The sequence below is a fragment of the Epinephelus moara genome, chromosome 14, assembly GCF_006386435.1.
Source record: "Epinephelus moara isolate mb chromosome 14, YSFRI_EMoa_1.0, whole genome shotgun sequence".
Classification (NCBI taxonomy): domain Eukaryota; kingdom Metazoa; phylum Chordata; class Actinopteri; order Perciformes; family Serranidae; genus Epinephelus; species Epinephelus moara.
In genome coordinates this window covers 24,546,340-24,560,488 of record NC_065519.1, presented here as the reverse complement: position 1 = coordinate 24,560,488, position 14,149 = coordinate 24,546,340, and the positions used below count along the sequence as shown (strand labels likewise).

Below are 14,149 nucleotides of genomic sequence, written 5' to 3'. Positions count from 1 at the left end.
ACCGGTAATTACAAATGTCAAAAACATGTGTCATATCTTAAAATATATTGTATTTGTATCATACAAACTTGAGACTCAACAAAAGGAGCCTGAAATAAGAAAATGAAACAGCAAGTACAGGACTTAACAGCAAAATTATAAAGATGTCCTCAGTCAGTGTGGCTTTGATCTGTCCATAAATCTTTATTATTCCATTATAAATGATTTATTACATTACAGTGTCTGAAACCAGCTTGAAATATATTATAGTTCAACACAGATATATCCCACTGTTTTGAGCCATTAATCCATTCTCAGTAACTAAAAGCAGCAGAAAATGTGCACCAAAATAACGACTCTCTCTATTGCTTTACATTTCTGCACACCGCCTCGGTGACATTAACGGTCGCACACATAAAGAGCTTTAAATCATACAAAATAAAAAGGACGTGGGATTTCTGAGAAGGACATCGATTTGGAATGATTAAGAGCTATACATACACATTTGATTTAAATGATATTAGGGTGTAACAAAACACTGCAAAGAAGACATTGTGCCTGTAGAGACCCTCCTCTGAACATGGAAACAGGAAAAATAACTTAAGATAATTAACATTTTTTTAACAAATATAATTGGTGTGGAAACGTTTTTGGAGAAAATACAGAACTCTGTAGCACAGATCCATCACTCCTGGATGTGTTAAATGTACAAAATCTTGCTATATTTACAGATGAGTGCCCAAAAGTCCCATTGATACGAGTACTGACTAAAGCTCTGATTCAGCAGGACAAAAGTGGTACAATCAATGTTTGACACTAGAGGGCGATATACTCCCATCTCTAGCAACGGTAAAGCTCAGAAGACCCACAGGCAAAAGAAAATACGCTGAATTCACGCTTACAAAACTCCAAAATGAGTACTTGAGAAATTTAAGACCCACACCATTAACATCAAAGTCATAGGATTTTCTTAAAATCCACAACTTTTCCAAATGCAATCTTTGAAATAAGCATCTCGTCTTTCCAAAATCCAGTTTCTTGTCTCTCACACACAAAGACCAACTGTCAGCAATTTCAGTGTTATAGGTAAGTCCTTCCCAGGTCTCTCTCAGTCTTTACAATCATGCTGATGGTGTCCCTCCTTCAACAGTACCTGCTGTCCCATTTGTTTTCTCCGCAGCATCTAAAGTTGGAGAATTCAAGCAGAGTTAATTTATTATAGCACAAAGGAGCCGTACAATAAAGCTGATTCAATTTTTAGACATGCTAGTGGCATGGCTGTAGAGATGGCCGCGTGGTTTGGTTGGTTCAGAATGAAATAACACACTATTTGATGGATTGCAATGTAAGTGTGCACATTCATGCCCCCTTTAGAATGAAATGTAATCACTTTAATCTCTTTTCAATTTGTCTAATACTCAGTGGTGGAATGTAACTAAGTACATTTACTTACGTATTGTACTTAAGCACAACTTCTCTACTCCTCTACATACTTTTCTACTTTACTGCATTTATTTCAAAGCTTGAACAACTAGTAACTTAGTTTATTTATATTCTGTATCAATAATCAGAAATGGGCCATTCTACATAGTGAGTACTTTTAGTGCTGATTAGCCAATGTTAGCATGCGAACAAACTAAGCATGATAAACATTAATCCTGCTAAAGCTGCTGTCATGCAGAAAGAACCGGAAAACCTCCCGTTACCTGCATTTGCCCTCCTGAATAAAAACATTAAAGTAGCAGAGGGCTTTTATTTTGACAAAATTAAGGGCATTAAGATAAATTGATGCAGAAAAAGCACAACTTCGTGATTCACCCTTATGCAGTACATTCAGCATTTGTGGCTCAAAACTTCCTGGTGGAGGACCCCCAAGCCGAAATTACAATTTGGGAGCTGACGTGAACTGTTTTTCTGACTTGGTTGCTCATAATTATGGTCAAAATTATATGACGTGAATGTGACATAAATACCAGCATGATGGCATGGCTATTTTGAGCATGTCAACATGCATTCAACATTAGTATTTAGCTCAAAGAAATGCTGTGCCAAAGTACAGCCTCACAGCGTGGTTGTATGGATTCTTGTCCAGTCTAATTCTGATGAGTTTTATTTCTGGTTTGTAAAAAAAAATCTCTCTTACTCTTGATACTCTCTTCCAGTGCTTCCTGTCCTGCAGTCTGCGCCGTCCCTTCACTGGTCTCAATCTCTTTGCCCTTCGTTTTGGGTTTCTTTGCAACAGGTGGTGGCACCTTGATGCCCTTCTTCACCCACTCTGCCTCACTCGCCACCTTTGTTGGGGAGGAAACCTCCACCTTCTTCTGTATGGTCGCCATGGTCTCTGGTGCCTGCTTGGTATCAATCACCACCCTCTTGGTGCTCTTGGCAAAGATAAAGCTTGCTGTGCTGGAGGGGGATGGGGACTTACGGAGGTCTACTGGTGATGTTGGTGAGTGCAAGCTGAGGCGAGATGCAGGGCCTTCTTTGGATCTGGCTGCTGTCCTCAGACGGATGGCCTCCTGTAGGTTCATGGAGGGAGAAGCCATCATGGCAGGAGGAGACTTTTTTGTAGGGGAGATGACTGCGGAAGAAGATGTAGGTGGAACCAAAACGGATTGGGACTTGGGCAGAGCTGGTAGTGCGGTAACTATAGCAGGTGGAGAGGTGGGTGGTGGAGAGGTGGATGGCGGAGAGGTGGATGGTGGAGAGAAGGGTCCGGGAGAGAGGAGGATCAGAGACCTTCTGATGGGCTTCTGAGGAGCCTCACCACTGGCAGATGAAGTTGGGACTGGATTGCTGGGCTGCTGCTCCCTCATCGTGACCTCAGCCTCTGGTGGCTCCTGAGCTTTAGGAGGCTCAGGGCTGCTATTGACTGACCGCAGCTTGACCATCTGCAGAAGGGAGGGGGTAACAATGGGAGTGGATCCCTCCTGTACAACAGGGGCAGAGGTCACCTCAGGGGTTTGTTTTTCTGTGCTTGCAGGACAAGGCTGCAGCTTGATGCTGGCAAGACCCTGCACAGGCAAGGGTGGAGGCAAAGGAATGTTTACAGGTGGAGAAGGATCAGGTTCTTGGGCCTTTTCTGGTGAAGGAGAGTTTTCTAGAGCTGGTGGGATGGGGGCTTCAGATGGTGGTGAAGGGGAAGCCTCCTGGGTTGCTGGAACATCAATGTTCGTAGGCACAACCTGAGGTTGGTGGTGAAGTTCTGTGGGAGGCGGAGGGGGAATACTCTGAGGGGGAGTGAGAATACTGTTAGATGAACCTGGGTTAGTTTCAGACTCGGATGGGATGCTCTCTTGTGGAAGATCAGTCTCCTGCTCTGATGACTTCGGTTGTGACTGTAGGGGTGGTGGAGGTGGAATACTTTCTGGTGGAGTGTGCTTGCTAGCAGGTGTCACCTCCTCAGAGGCATTCTCTTGAGAAGATGGAGGAGAAACCTCCTCAGTGGACACAGTGGAGACCTCTTTAACTGGTGAAGGAGATACCACAGTAACCAGTGTGACAGAGATGTCTTGAACAAGTGGAGGAGAGGGCTCTGTGGGCTTCAAAGGTGAAACTTCAGGTGGTGGAGGGGGAGAGACCTCTTTAGGTGGTGCTGGAAGTGAAACCTCTATTGGTGGCGGAGGAGGAATCTCTTTGGGTGGTGGAAGAGAAACCTCTTTTGGTGGTGGTGGGGTTGCAAACTTTATTGGTGGCGGAGGAGGAATTTCTTTAGGTGGTGGAAGAGAAACCCCTATTGTTGGTGGTGGAGGTACAACCTCTATTGGTGGTGGTGGAGGAGGAATCTCTTCAGGTGGTGGAAGAGAAACCTCCTTTGGTGGTGGCGGAGGAGAGACCTCTTGAATTGGTGGCAGAGGAGTGACCATTCTAGTTGTAGGAGGGGAGACTTTTTTAACTGGTGGAGGGGGAGCTGAATATGGCGGGGGAGGGGGGATAATCAGGGGTGTAGGTGCAACGGATGTACTGGGCTTCTGTGTTTCAGCCTCTGTGGTCACCCTAACACTTTCTGTTTTCACCACTGATATTACAGACGTAGTTGTAGAAGAGGAGTTACCACCAGGAATGGTCCTCTCAGGTGGAACCTGCACAGGTACAACTAACCCCACCTCACTGAACATTGGTGGGGGCGGAAGAGGGAAATCAACGTCATCAGGCCCATTAAGGCCCGCTGGTGCTATTGGTGGAGGTGGTGGGGGCCAGGATGACTCAGGGGATACAGTGGCTGGGGGTTGGGGAGGAATGCGTGCTAATGAAATAGCAGGTATCGTATCTGTGTTAGTCTTTAGCTCTGTGGCTTGTGTGGATTTCTTTTTGGCTTCGTCTTCTTTCAGTGCTGCCAGCCTTCCTTTGCGTTTCTCTACAGCCTTCACTAACATCCCGTTTATAATGTCACTTACTCTTACTTTCTCATCTTTTTCTGTCACTTTGCTGTTTCCTTCCAAATCAACATTTTGCTCAGCCAGTCGCTCGTCATTCTCTTTGTGAATCTCTGCACTCAAAATACCACTTTCTTGAACTTTCTTTATCTCCTGCACGTGTAATGATCCATCAACGGACTCCACTGTCACAGCCGGATTCTTGTGTTTTTTTTCCACCACCAAGCTCTTCACAGAGCCCTCTGTAGATGCAGGAGGAGACTGCCTCTGTTGTCTCCTGTCCTTTGGATTCTTCTTTATGATGGCCTGAAGGTTGTCGGGGACCGGTGGTCCCAGGAGCAGTTCAATGGAGCGCCTGCTGTGAACCCACACCTCTGGAGGAGGGGGTGGAGGTGCATGGATTTTAGGTGGTGGAGGGATGTTGAAGAGTTCTCTCAAGGCCCTCACAGAAGGGCTGTCACTGACAGTATCGACTGTGGTGTCAGGTTTGGGATCCTCTGGCTTGGTGAGAGAGGATGCATTTGAAGCAGCAGGAGAGGACCCAGGAAATAACCTCTGAAGCTTTGCAAAGATGCCTCTTTTGTGCCTTGGAGATGAGCTGTGGGACTGCTTAGAAACATCTTGGCTGGAGTAGCCACTGGACGGAGAGATTGTTTTGCTTAGCTTATTCTCCTTTAGGGGTTCCTTTTTCTCTTGTGAAGCATCTTTGGAATCCGATTCATCAACCTTTGCAGCTTCCTCTGTCTTTTGTACAGGCAGATAGGGTCTGAGGGGACTGAATGATGCAGAACCTGTAGAGTCTTCCAGAGAACTGGTGTCCGCATTGTATCCAGGGCTGTCTACAGGTTTGGCGGGCAAAGGAGAAGATCCTGATTTGTTTTTCTCTTTTTCACCAGACGTTGCAATGTTTTGTAATGAAGATTCCCTTGAGTTGATCCTGACCTCCGCCAGATCACGTGACCGTCGTTTCATCTTATTGTGAAGAGAATAGGAGCGGCTCGGAGGGGGAGGAGCCCTCTTGGCTTTCATGACAGAGAGGCTACGTGCAAACGACCCATCTTTCTTACCCTCGCCTTCCTTAATAATGACCTTCCCATTGGAGGTGCATTTTGAACCCTTGCTGGTGGAGGAGTGAACACTGCTTTTGTCCTCTTTAGCAGAGGCATCTCCATTCTGTGACCTCTTCTGCCTGGGGGTGCTGCTCCTGGAGATGGTTGAGGAGTCAGATACCAAGGTATCTGAGGACTCAGAGTTGCTCCAACAAGAGCTGTCGGACATATTGGGAGGTTTTTGGCGGGAAGCGGAGGTGACATTGGAGGCTCTGGAGGAAGCACGGGAGGAGGCTGGACTGGACAGCAGCAGGCTGCTCTTGCTGACCGTGCGGACACTGTTACGACTCCGTCCACGGCTGATTTCCACCACGTCGACAGACGGTGGCAACACAGCATTGGGAATGATTTTGGACATGTAGGCAGCCTGGGGTGATGTGGTTATGACAGGACTAGGCAGCTCCGGCTGGAGACTGTTGGCAGTGGTCATCCAAGGAACGGCCAGGGAATGAGGCCTGTCCCCATCTGACAAGTCAGGGTTCAGGTGATGCAGCAGGTCCAGGTCATCCCTATGACGAGCATCACCCAGCTGCTCAAGTTTCTCTTTGCTGAGGGGATGCATGACATTGATGTTGGGAGAGTTGGTACCAGCTCCCCTTTGTGCTGCCTGCTGTGGCCCATCAGTGGTTGGGCTGATATCAGATTCACCATTGTAAAGCTGCTCCTCATCTAACCTCTGAGTCAGTGACCAACCCGCTCTGTCCAGGCCTGAGACAAGACAGGAGAGGTTCATATTATTATTAAGTAAATGGACATGCAAGCAAATCATCTAACCATTTATTTTCCATGATGTTTCTGAATGTAGCACATACAATTAAACTAGTAATTCACAGACATGTGTCTTTTGTAAGTAACACGTTTGAGTGATGAGGTGCATACCCAATTCTCTCTGGACATGCTGTGGGATACCCCCAACAGTCTTCCTGTGTCGTCTCCTTTTCTTGCTCTTCTCAGGCTTTTCCCCAGAGTTCAAGGGTCTGAATGTTGATCCTGGGCACACAGAGGCATGAAAACAGTCAATGTAAAGTGAATACACTACACATCTAACCTATTTAATGCAGGTCCAGTGTGTAGGATTTCGGGGGATATATTAGCAGAAATGGAATACAAAATGAGAATGTTTTCTTTAGTGTATAATCAAAGGAAATAATAACTGTGGCTTCGTTGTAGGAGTGTTCGTGTTTTTGCGTCAACGACCGTAGTTAGCAGCCCCTCTGTGACAAGCTGCATTTGAAAGGCACTGATTTTTTAACGTGTTTTTTACGTGTTTTTGCTGGTTTCAATCACAGTGTCCCTTTGTTTTTGAGAGGAAAACATCTCTGCGTGTAATTCAGCTCCTGTTAATGATATCCTAAAGGTCTGGATCTTAAGTTATCAGAGTAAAAAAGGTGAGCACACATTTGCAGGTGCTAGGCTAGCAGCCTGTCTCCATTCAGTTTTTTATTGGTTTTAATCAATTGTTCAATTTGTAATCCTCACTACTAGATGCCACTAAATCCCCCAAAATTTTACACACTCCTTCTCCATCATCACTGTTTGTTGTATTATGACCAAGACGAGATGTAAATAGTATTTTGCTTGTGGTTACCTTGCCTGGTGAGCCCAGAGCGGGAGGATCTTGTGGACACAGATGATTGTACAGAGACAACAGAAGTTGTGTCAGCAATCGTACTGTCTGTCATAAATCCAGCATCTTCCCTGTCCGTGTTGGTCCCTATTGTCGACTGGCAAAAAGAGACAATATTTTTGTAAAAAAATGAAAATCACTTGTACAGAAATGTGTGTTTGCTGTAAGTGTAAGAAAATAAAATCTGGCTGTGATGCGTTACTTACAATCGCGCTTTCATTGTCCTGGAACTCCACTACATTATTGGTTTCTGCAAGGAGAGAAACATTTGACTGCAGATTTATAATAACAAATAAAATCCTTAGCAGTGTTTATATCCTCTGGTACACACCCTCTTGAGCAATATTCAGACAGTTGTCAACATGTTGGCATGGCACACCTCTAATTTAGTGCACAGATGTAATACTGCATCACTAGAGTGCTTTGTACCTTCCTGCTGCATCATTTTCAATCCCTCCAGGGCCTCAGTGTGGAGGTTCTCCAGGTACTTGGGCCTGCTGGCCTCGATGAACACATTCTCCTGGAACTCCGGGGGTGCCGGAGTCTTGTCATCATCATCATCTCGCTTGGAGACAGCTTAAAGTAGAGAGACAGGGAGAGGAGAGGGGATCAGTCTGGATCAACTCAAAGCTCTGTGTTACTGTAACAGTAGATAAACGGGCCATATGGACAGGATGAGAGCATTCAAGTGTCTGTCAGGGACATTTAAGCACAGGAACAGTAAATATGGTCGCAGGTTAATTACATGAGAGTATGCGAATTAGGAAGGCTGAACTCGTTCCTTCCAGTCACACAGGCTTTAACTCCAGTGACTCTGACAGTGACTTTTAAGACGGGATTATCACATCAAAAAATCTACTGTCGGAAAGTATGCTCAGTGTTACGCATTTTTTCCAAGTATCACTTCATTAGACAGTGAGGACACTAATTAAAATGCTACAGTCTAATTATGTAACACTTGAGTCATGTGCGTCATTAAAAAATATTACTTTACACTCCAAAAACCTGAATATTATCTTCTAATGACTCTGAGTTACTGGTTTTAAAGTTGTAGCCTTTCTTAGAAAGTCCAAACTCTGAATGGATTAATGTCATTTTTGCATTTGCAACAGGTTGGAGATCACATACACACACACACACACACACACACACACACACACACACACACACACACACACACTTTTGGGGATTGTCTTAAACTGAAGTCATACTAGGAGGGGATTCATACAGAAATACTGACCACTTCAAACACTGATTTGACAATAGACCCACTGTGTTATATAATAGGAACAATCCCTAATGGAGCTATGGATTAAAGCAAACTGAATATTTTTTTATCGGTGGCAAAAAAAATACAATTCTATCCTGGCTTAAATCACCACCACCCACCCTACATCAATAGCAGGACAGGTTATTGAGAGTATAGTCAATGGAAAAATAATGGGAAAACTCCATGCACAGAAAGACAGCGTTTCTTAAATCTATGTGCTCCTGTAATTACTCATTTTAATTACCAAAGTGATACTGTGCTGTGCTAATTTTATTGTGAATGTAGCTAAAGAGATACTGTATCTGTGCCTTTTAATGAATTTGTAATTAATTAATTAATTTTTTTGGTTGCCATTTATAATTTTTAGGTGTTTTTTGAGGAACTATAAATAGTTTTTAAATGTTTTTTTTTCTATCTCCTGAGACAGTAGCTCTGTCTACTACATTTCAAATGCAAAACAAAATCAAGATAGATACTAAAAAAACTACAGTAGCTTTACATTAGCTGACCAACTAGCATGCGATTGAACTCAATGTGGTGTCCTCACGCTACCACGACCATGTCTGGCATCACCGGGCTAACACTTGGCTAAGACACTTTTATGTAACAGCTGCTCCACATTTAGCCACCTACTGTACTCTACTGTCGGCGCTGTCACTGTAAGACCGTGCTGTAATTAGCCTCAGCAGCCATGTGCTCAGTGATCACCACTAATTTTCACCACTGTCTCTTTTGTAACAGCATTACAGGTGCTCCTGATACGCAGTTATCTATAAATATGCATATTTCCAAACCCTTAATCTATTTTTCCTGCAATTTAGAGCAAGTATTATTTGCTAAAGTGAGACTAAAAATCACAGCATATTATACATGAGGGGAGTAAACATAACAAACAGTAGCTTTTATGGTCCACAGCAGCAGTGATTGTCCACACTTAAATTACTTTACTGCCTGACCTCGGCGAGCCAGTTCATCCAGCCTGTCCTGGTCATACTTGAATAGCAGTTTAAACAATCAGGGCAGGAGCAATTGGTTTCAGTCATGAACCAATCAGGGCTGTTGTCTTGTAATTTTAAATAATTGTGCTGCTTTCACTCACCTTTCCTCCTGAAGAGAGTTGGAAAGCAGTAGAAATTAGTACTAGAGTTATTGGTCAGAAGCACCACCATAGTTTCTGATAGAGTAATCCAAATCTACGCCCAACTTGTGTTAAAGAAAAGAGGATCTAAAGTCCGTCAGTTCAAAAAACATCCCGGAAAGATCACGGCACAATGACAGCCTTGCTTGTTATTGATGAAGCTGTTGTTGTCAGTTCATGTCCATACAGTGTTAAAGGTCTCTACAGCCAATGGACAATCAGAGCTCAGACACTAATCCTCAGCAGCCTAATTCCTGCCACCCCTCTCTGCTGTATCTCCCCCACTCGCTGCTCAACAAGCTACCCAGCATCCCACTGTTGCCCCCCATCTGCAGGCACGCCCGCCCCGGATTGGTCAGTCAGGGCACAGATGAAACTGACATCACGCGTGTAAACATTGAGGGGAAAGCTGTTGTTAGGGATTTTGAGGTATGATTGCGTCACAGGTGGCTCCCTCTCACTTGAGCCTCACTGTTAATAAATAACACTACACTGCTTTGTTAGATCAGACACCATTTTCCCTGTTGAACCCTATTAAAGCAGGAAGTTTCACCTCCCCAGACTTTATTATGATATATAACTTTTTTGTTTTGCCACAAGGGGGAGTAAGTGATTTAAAAAAAATCTATTTCTAAAACAAGATTAAAACCATGTTTAACAGGAGGCCCTCAGCTCCACAGCACATGGTCACACATGTGAAAAATGTTCTCTATTGTTCCCAGCAACATTACGTTAGATTAGTTACTATGCAGCATGAAAACAGAGGATGACAGATCTTAAATTACTCAGTTAATCAGGAGCTGCTATCTAGAGGTTAAACTTATGATCTGGAGACGCATTAAAAAAAACTTTTATGCTGCTCTTGAGTTGATTTCTGTTGTTTCTTCTCCTTTTTTTTCTTTTAGTTTCTATTTCAGACACCTCAAACTCACGTGCGGCTAAAGGGGGTTTGTTCACTTCCTGGTGCGCTGAGCAGACATGACATGGAATGTATGCCATCTGAACAAATGGAAAACATTCTCATGGTCGTGATCCTAGCGAGTGACTCAAGACAAAAGCAGTTTACAGAGAAAAGGAAAGAAATGAATCGCATGTGTTACCAGTGACAAATAGGAAAAAAACGGTGTTTGAACACACAGACTCCACTCCCTTAAGTGCAGGTTTCAACCTAAAGACGTAAACAGAAAGTTGATATGCATGTGTGGGGTCAAGTCAGTCTAGGACAACACTTATCTGGTTACCATGACAGCACACACTGACTGGAGAGGCCTGAAGTGGTGGGTGGGGCACGGCCGCACGTTAATGAGGGGCTCCTATTATCACTGGTTCTGTGATCACATTGTAATTGTGTCCATATTTATCACTGACATATTAAACACACCATCTGTCACTGAAGCTGACCGTATTAACAGGCTAGTAGTGATTATTTACATCTCGGATTTGGATAAACAGACTGAATCTAATGGGTGTGATACTACGTGAGTGCTGGATTTATGTTGCAGACTTCAGCCTCTAATGAGGAAAAACAATGTGCAATCAGATCCAGAGGGGAATTATGTATTACATTTTATGACATGTAAATAACGATGGATTTAAAATAGAACATTTCAGCAAACATCTGTTAGTAAGTGTGCTTTGGTGAAATATGGATTCCCTGGCAGTAAACACAGACAGAAGGGTTCAGGAGATGTGTTGCGTCATCAACTCCTGTAAACAAATTACACCCAGTGACACAGACGGCGATGAAGAGTGTTTATGATCTGCAACCATGGCAATGCTTTGTACATTTTAGCTCTGACTACCTGTTTTAGATTAGGAGCACTGAGTTCTGAATCAATTTGGGCTTAGAATAGAAGGACCGAGAAATTACTCAAGAAGTATTTTAACCTTCTTTTTTCATTTCATTTTGTTAACAAGGCTTTTAAATCAGAGCATACAAATTCATCATTTAACATTTAGTTAACTGTGACAACAGGGCAGCACAGACAGTTTATCTATGAACAGCAGTAGCCTGATTTACCAGGACAAGGACAAGTCCAAGTCTCTATTATCTTTTAACCATATTTAATTAATTCAGGAAACTGTTTCATTACATTTCTGTAAAATGTTATATTTTCTGCGACATTTCCATGACGTCTATATGCGGTTTTTAAAGGAACAAGTCATCCTAAAATTAAAGTTGCATATTTTTCCTCTTACCTGTACTGATTTTTATCAGTCTTCATTGTTGTGGTGTGAGCTGCCGAGTGTTGGAGATATCGTCCGTAGAGATGCCTGCTATCTCTCCAATATAATGAAACAAGATGGCACTTGACTTGTGGTGCTCAAAGTGCCAAAAAATACATCTGAAAAACTCAACAGCAGTGTCTCTTTCCAGAAATCATGACCTGGTTACTCAAGATAATCCAGAGACCTCATTGTGAGCAGTTTCATGTAGGAACTATTTTCTGTCAACCAAACTACACCCACCAATTGCATCACAGTGCAGAAAGAAAGCATGCATCTACTCATGGACAAGACAATGGCTTGTGCTTGTGACAGCACAAGATAAAAAGGTGTGCAAACAGTAGACGGAAGCTTCACGCTGCGCAGTGATACGTTGGCGAGTGTAGTCCGGCAAAAACAAAACTACATAAAACTGCTCACAACAAGGTCTGTGGATTATCTTGTGTAACTGGGTCCTGATTTCTGGAAAGAGACATTGCTGTTGAGTTTTTCAAATGTAGTTTTTGGCACTTTGAGCTCCACAAACCAAATGCCGTCTACTTCTATTATAACTGAGGGAAGGCAGACATCTCTACAGCCGATATCTCCAACACTCTGCAACTCACACCAAAACAATCTTGACAGATAAATAGCACTACAGTTAAAAGGAAAAATGTGTGTTTTTGATTTTAGGGTGAACTGTCCCCTTCAGCCCACTCCACACTGCCAACAGCAAAATTCTAGTAAGGAAATACAGAATCCTTTATTTTTATTTATTTATCACCTAAAAGATGCCAAATTTTACTTTACGCGATGTAGAGATACTGTGAAGTGCCCACGTTATTGTATTTTAATTGTAGAGTGTAAACCCCCAAATTCCAAGAAAAAAAAAAATGCCGAGAACATGACCTCACTGTCCTCAGTGTGGCTACAGCTCTGTCTGACATATACTAGGTGCTCTAGTTTCAAAAGGGGATGGACAACTGATTTTTTTTGTGTGAAGATGCTGTCTATATTTTATCTATATCATCTCTAACAGCGTCATTTACAAAGCAGGCAGAATGCCAGAAAAAAAGAGGAGAGGAAAAGACAAATTGTTTGCTCCAGAATGTATTAAGTTAAACTTTACTGTAAAAGACAACAGTTTAAGATTCCTGCTTTAGATGGAGCAACACACGCACCCACACTCACACACACACACACACACACACACACACACACACACTAGCGCAGACAAACTACCACTGACGTGATGTGACTCTTACTTAGCTCCGCTTCATGGGAATCAAACAGATGCAAATGCCCCACACACACCTAACGTCCCTGCCCTAACTTGCCCCTCTCTCTTGTTTTGCACCACCAGGCAGACAGCCATGCAGAGACATTCTCTCGGGCTCTGAGAGTGCTGTCTGCCAGGTGCTTAAGCCTCTCTAATCAGCACAAACCCAACTCGACGCACTGTGATGACAGTGGGAAAGAGCTGGAGGGGCTCTCTGTTTCTTTAAAAGCCAGTATGCACAGTCTCATCTGGACACATCCTGGTCAGAGCCTGTGTGCTCCATTGACTGTTTTCACGCTCTTGGTTTTCAATGAATAAAATATAAACATCCCGGCTGGAAGAAAGGAAGGACGTAGCGTGGTGTGACAAGGACAACAATCCAGGTAACAGATACACCTGCATCATCTGGCACGCAGAGTTACACTCCAATTCACTGTCAGACAACACAGTCTATACACCAGCGAGCCTGCATGTATCAGATACCTCCAGAAATAAACTCAAGGTGCACACAACACACCGTCACTACTATTTTGCAGGTGGCCACTTTGTTTGCACAAGCACAGCGCTGCTACAGGCCCCCTGCTACATACGATTACAGACAATACAAAAGCTTCACAGTCCGTTCAGTAGAACAAGAGTGAGTATACACAAATTATACACTCGGTGTATTTAAGCTTTAGCATTTAGCTCAACCCATCCTAGTGCCTACATTCAGCCTCACAGACATGCTAGCATGGCTGTAGGCTCATTAAAAAAGTATTTCACTGCTGTAAAAGATGGTCTTTTCATACAAGTGGGCTGTCTATGTAGTACAAAGATGCAAATACTTTTGAAAATGACCAGACCAGAGAAAACAGAAAAAAGGACTGTGGCATTCACCTTTGCTCAAGAGGTAAAAACCTACAACTACTGGGATGCACTGTGCCGCACCAGACCAATAAATGCTGCCGCTGCGTAATGCGAGCTTGTTCGTTTTCTATTCTGAATTTTTGATCTATGGAGGATTTATATTTCTAAAACTTCCCTAAAGCAGAGAAAAGTGATGTTAAAATCCATGATGCTATCATAATGTCAAGTCCAAGGGACGAGCGGATAGGCCTACTCGCTGGCAGGGCCAGCGGGCAGCATACCCTGGAAGTAAAACTGGAAGCTAGGGGTGGGAATCA

The 14,149-nt window shown here is 43.5% G+C and overlaps 1 protein-coding gene across 5 annotated transcripts in view; it reads right to left on the bottom strand.

Annotated features, from left to right (window-relative positions):
* Positions 1-134: 134 nt before the first annotated feature.
* Positions 135-14,149, bottom strand: part of LOC126400934 (uncharacterized protein KIAA1522 homolog) — a 40,982-nt gene continuing 26,967 nt past the window's right edge. For 3 of the 5 annotated variants that reach the window (XM_050061936.1, XM_050061938.1, XM_050061937.1), the window contains exons 3-8: positions 7,521-7,667; positions 7,298-7,341; positions 7,053-7,188; positions 6,344-6,454; positions 2,123-6,172; positions 135-1,162 (exon numbers count right to left, since the gene is read on the bottom strand). In XM_050061936.1, the coding sequence (XP_049917893.1) occupies positions 1,101-1,162; positions 2,123-6,172; positions 6,344-6,454; positions 7,053-7,188; positions 7,298-7,341; positions 7,521-7,667 (4,550 nt within the window). In that variant the 3' untranslated portion in view covers positions 135-1,100. Of the gene's footprint in view, positions 1,163-2,122; positions 6,173-6,343; positions 6,455-7,052; positions 7,189-7,297; positions 7,342-7,520; positions 7,668-9,460; positions 9,686-11,698; positions 11,966-14,149 lie in introns of those variants that run through there. The other 2 variants (XM_050061940.1, XM_050061939.1) reach the window with 2 other exon arrangements.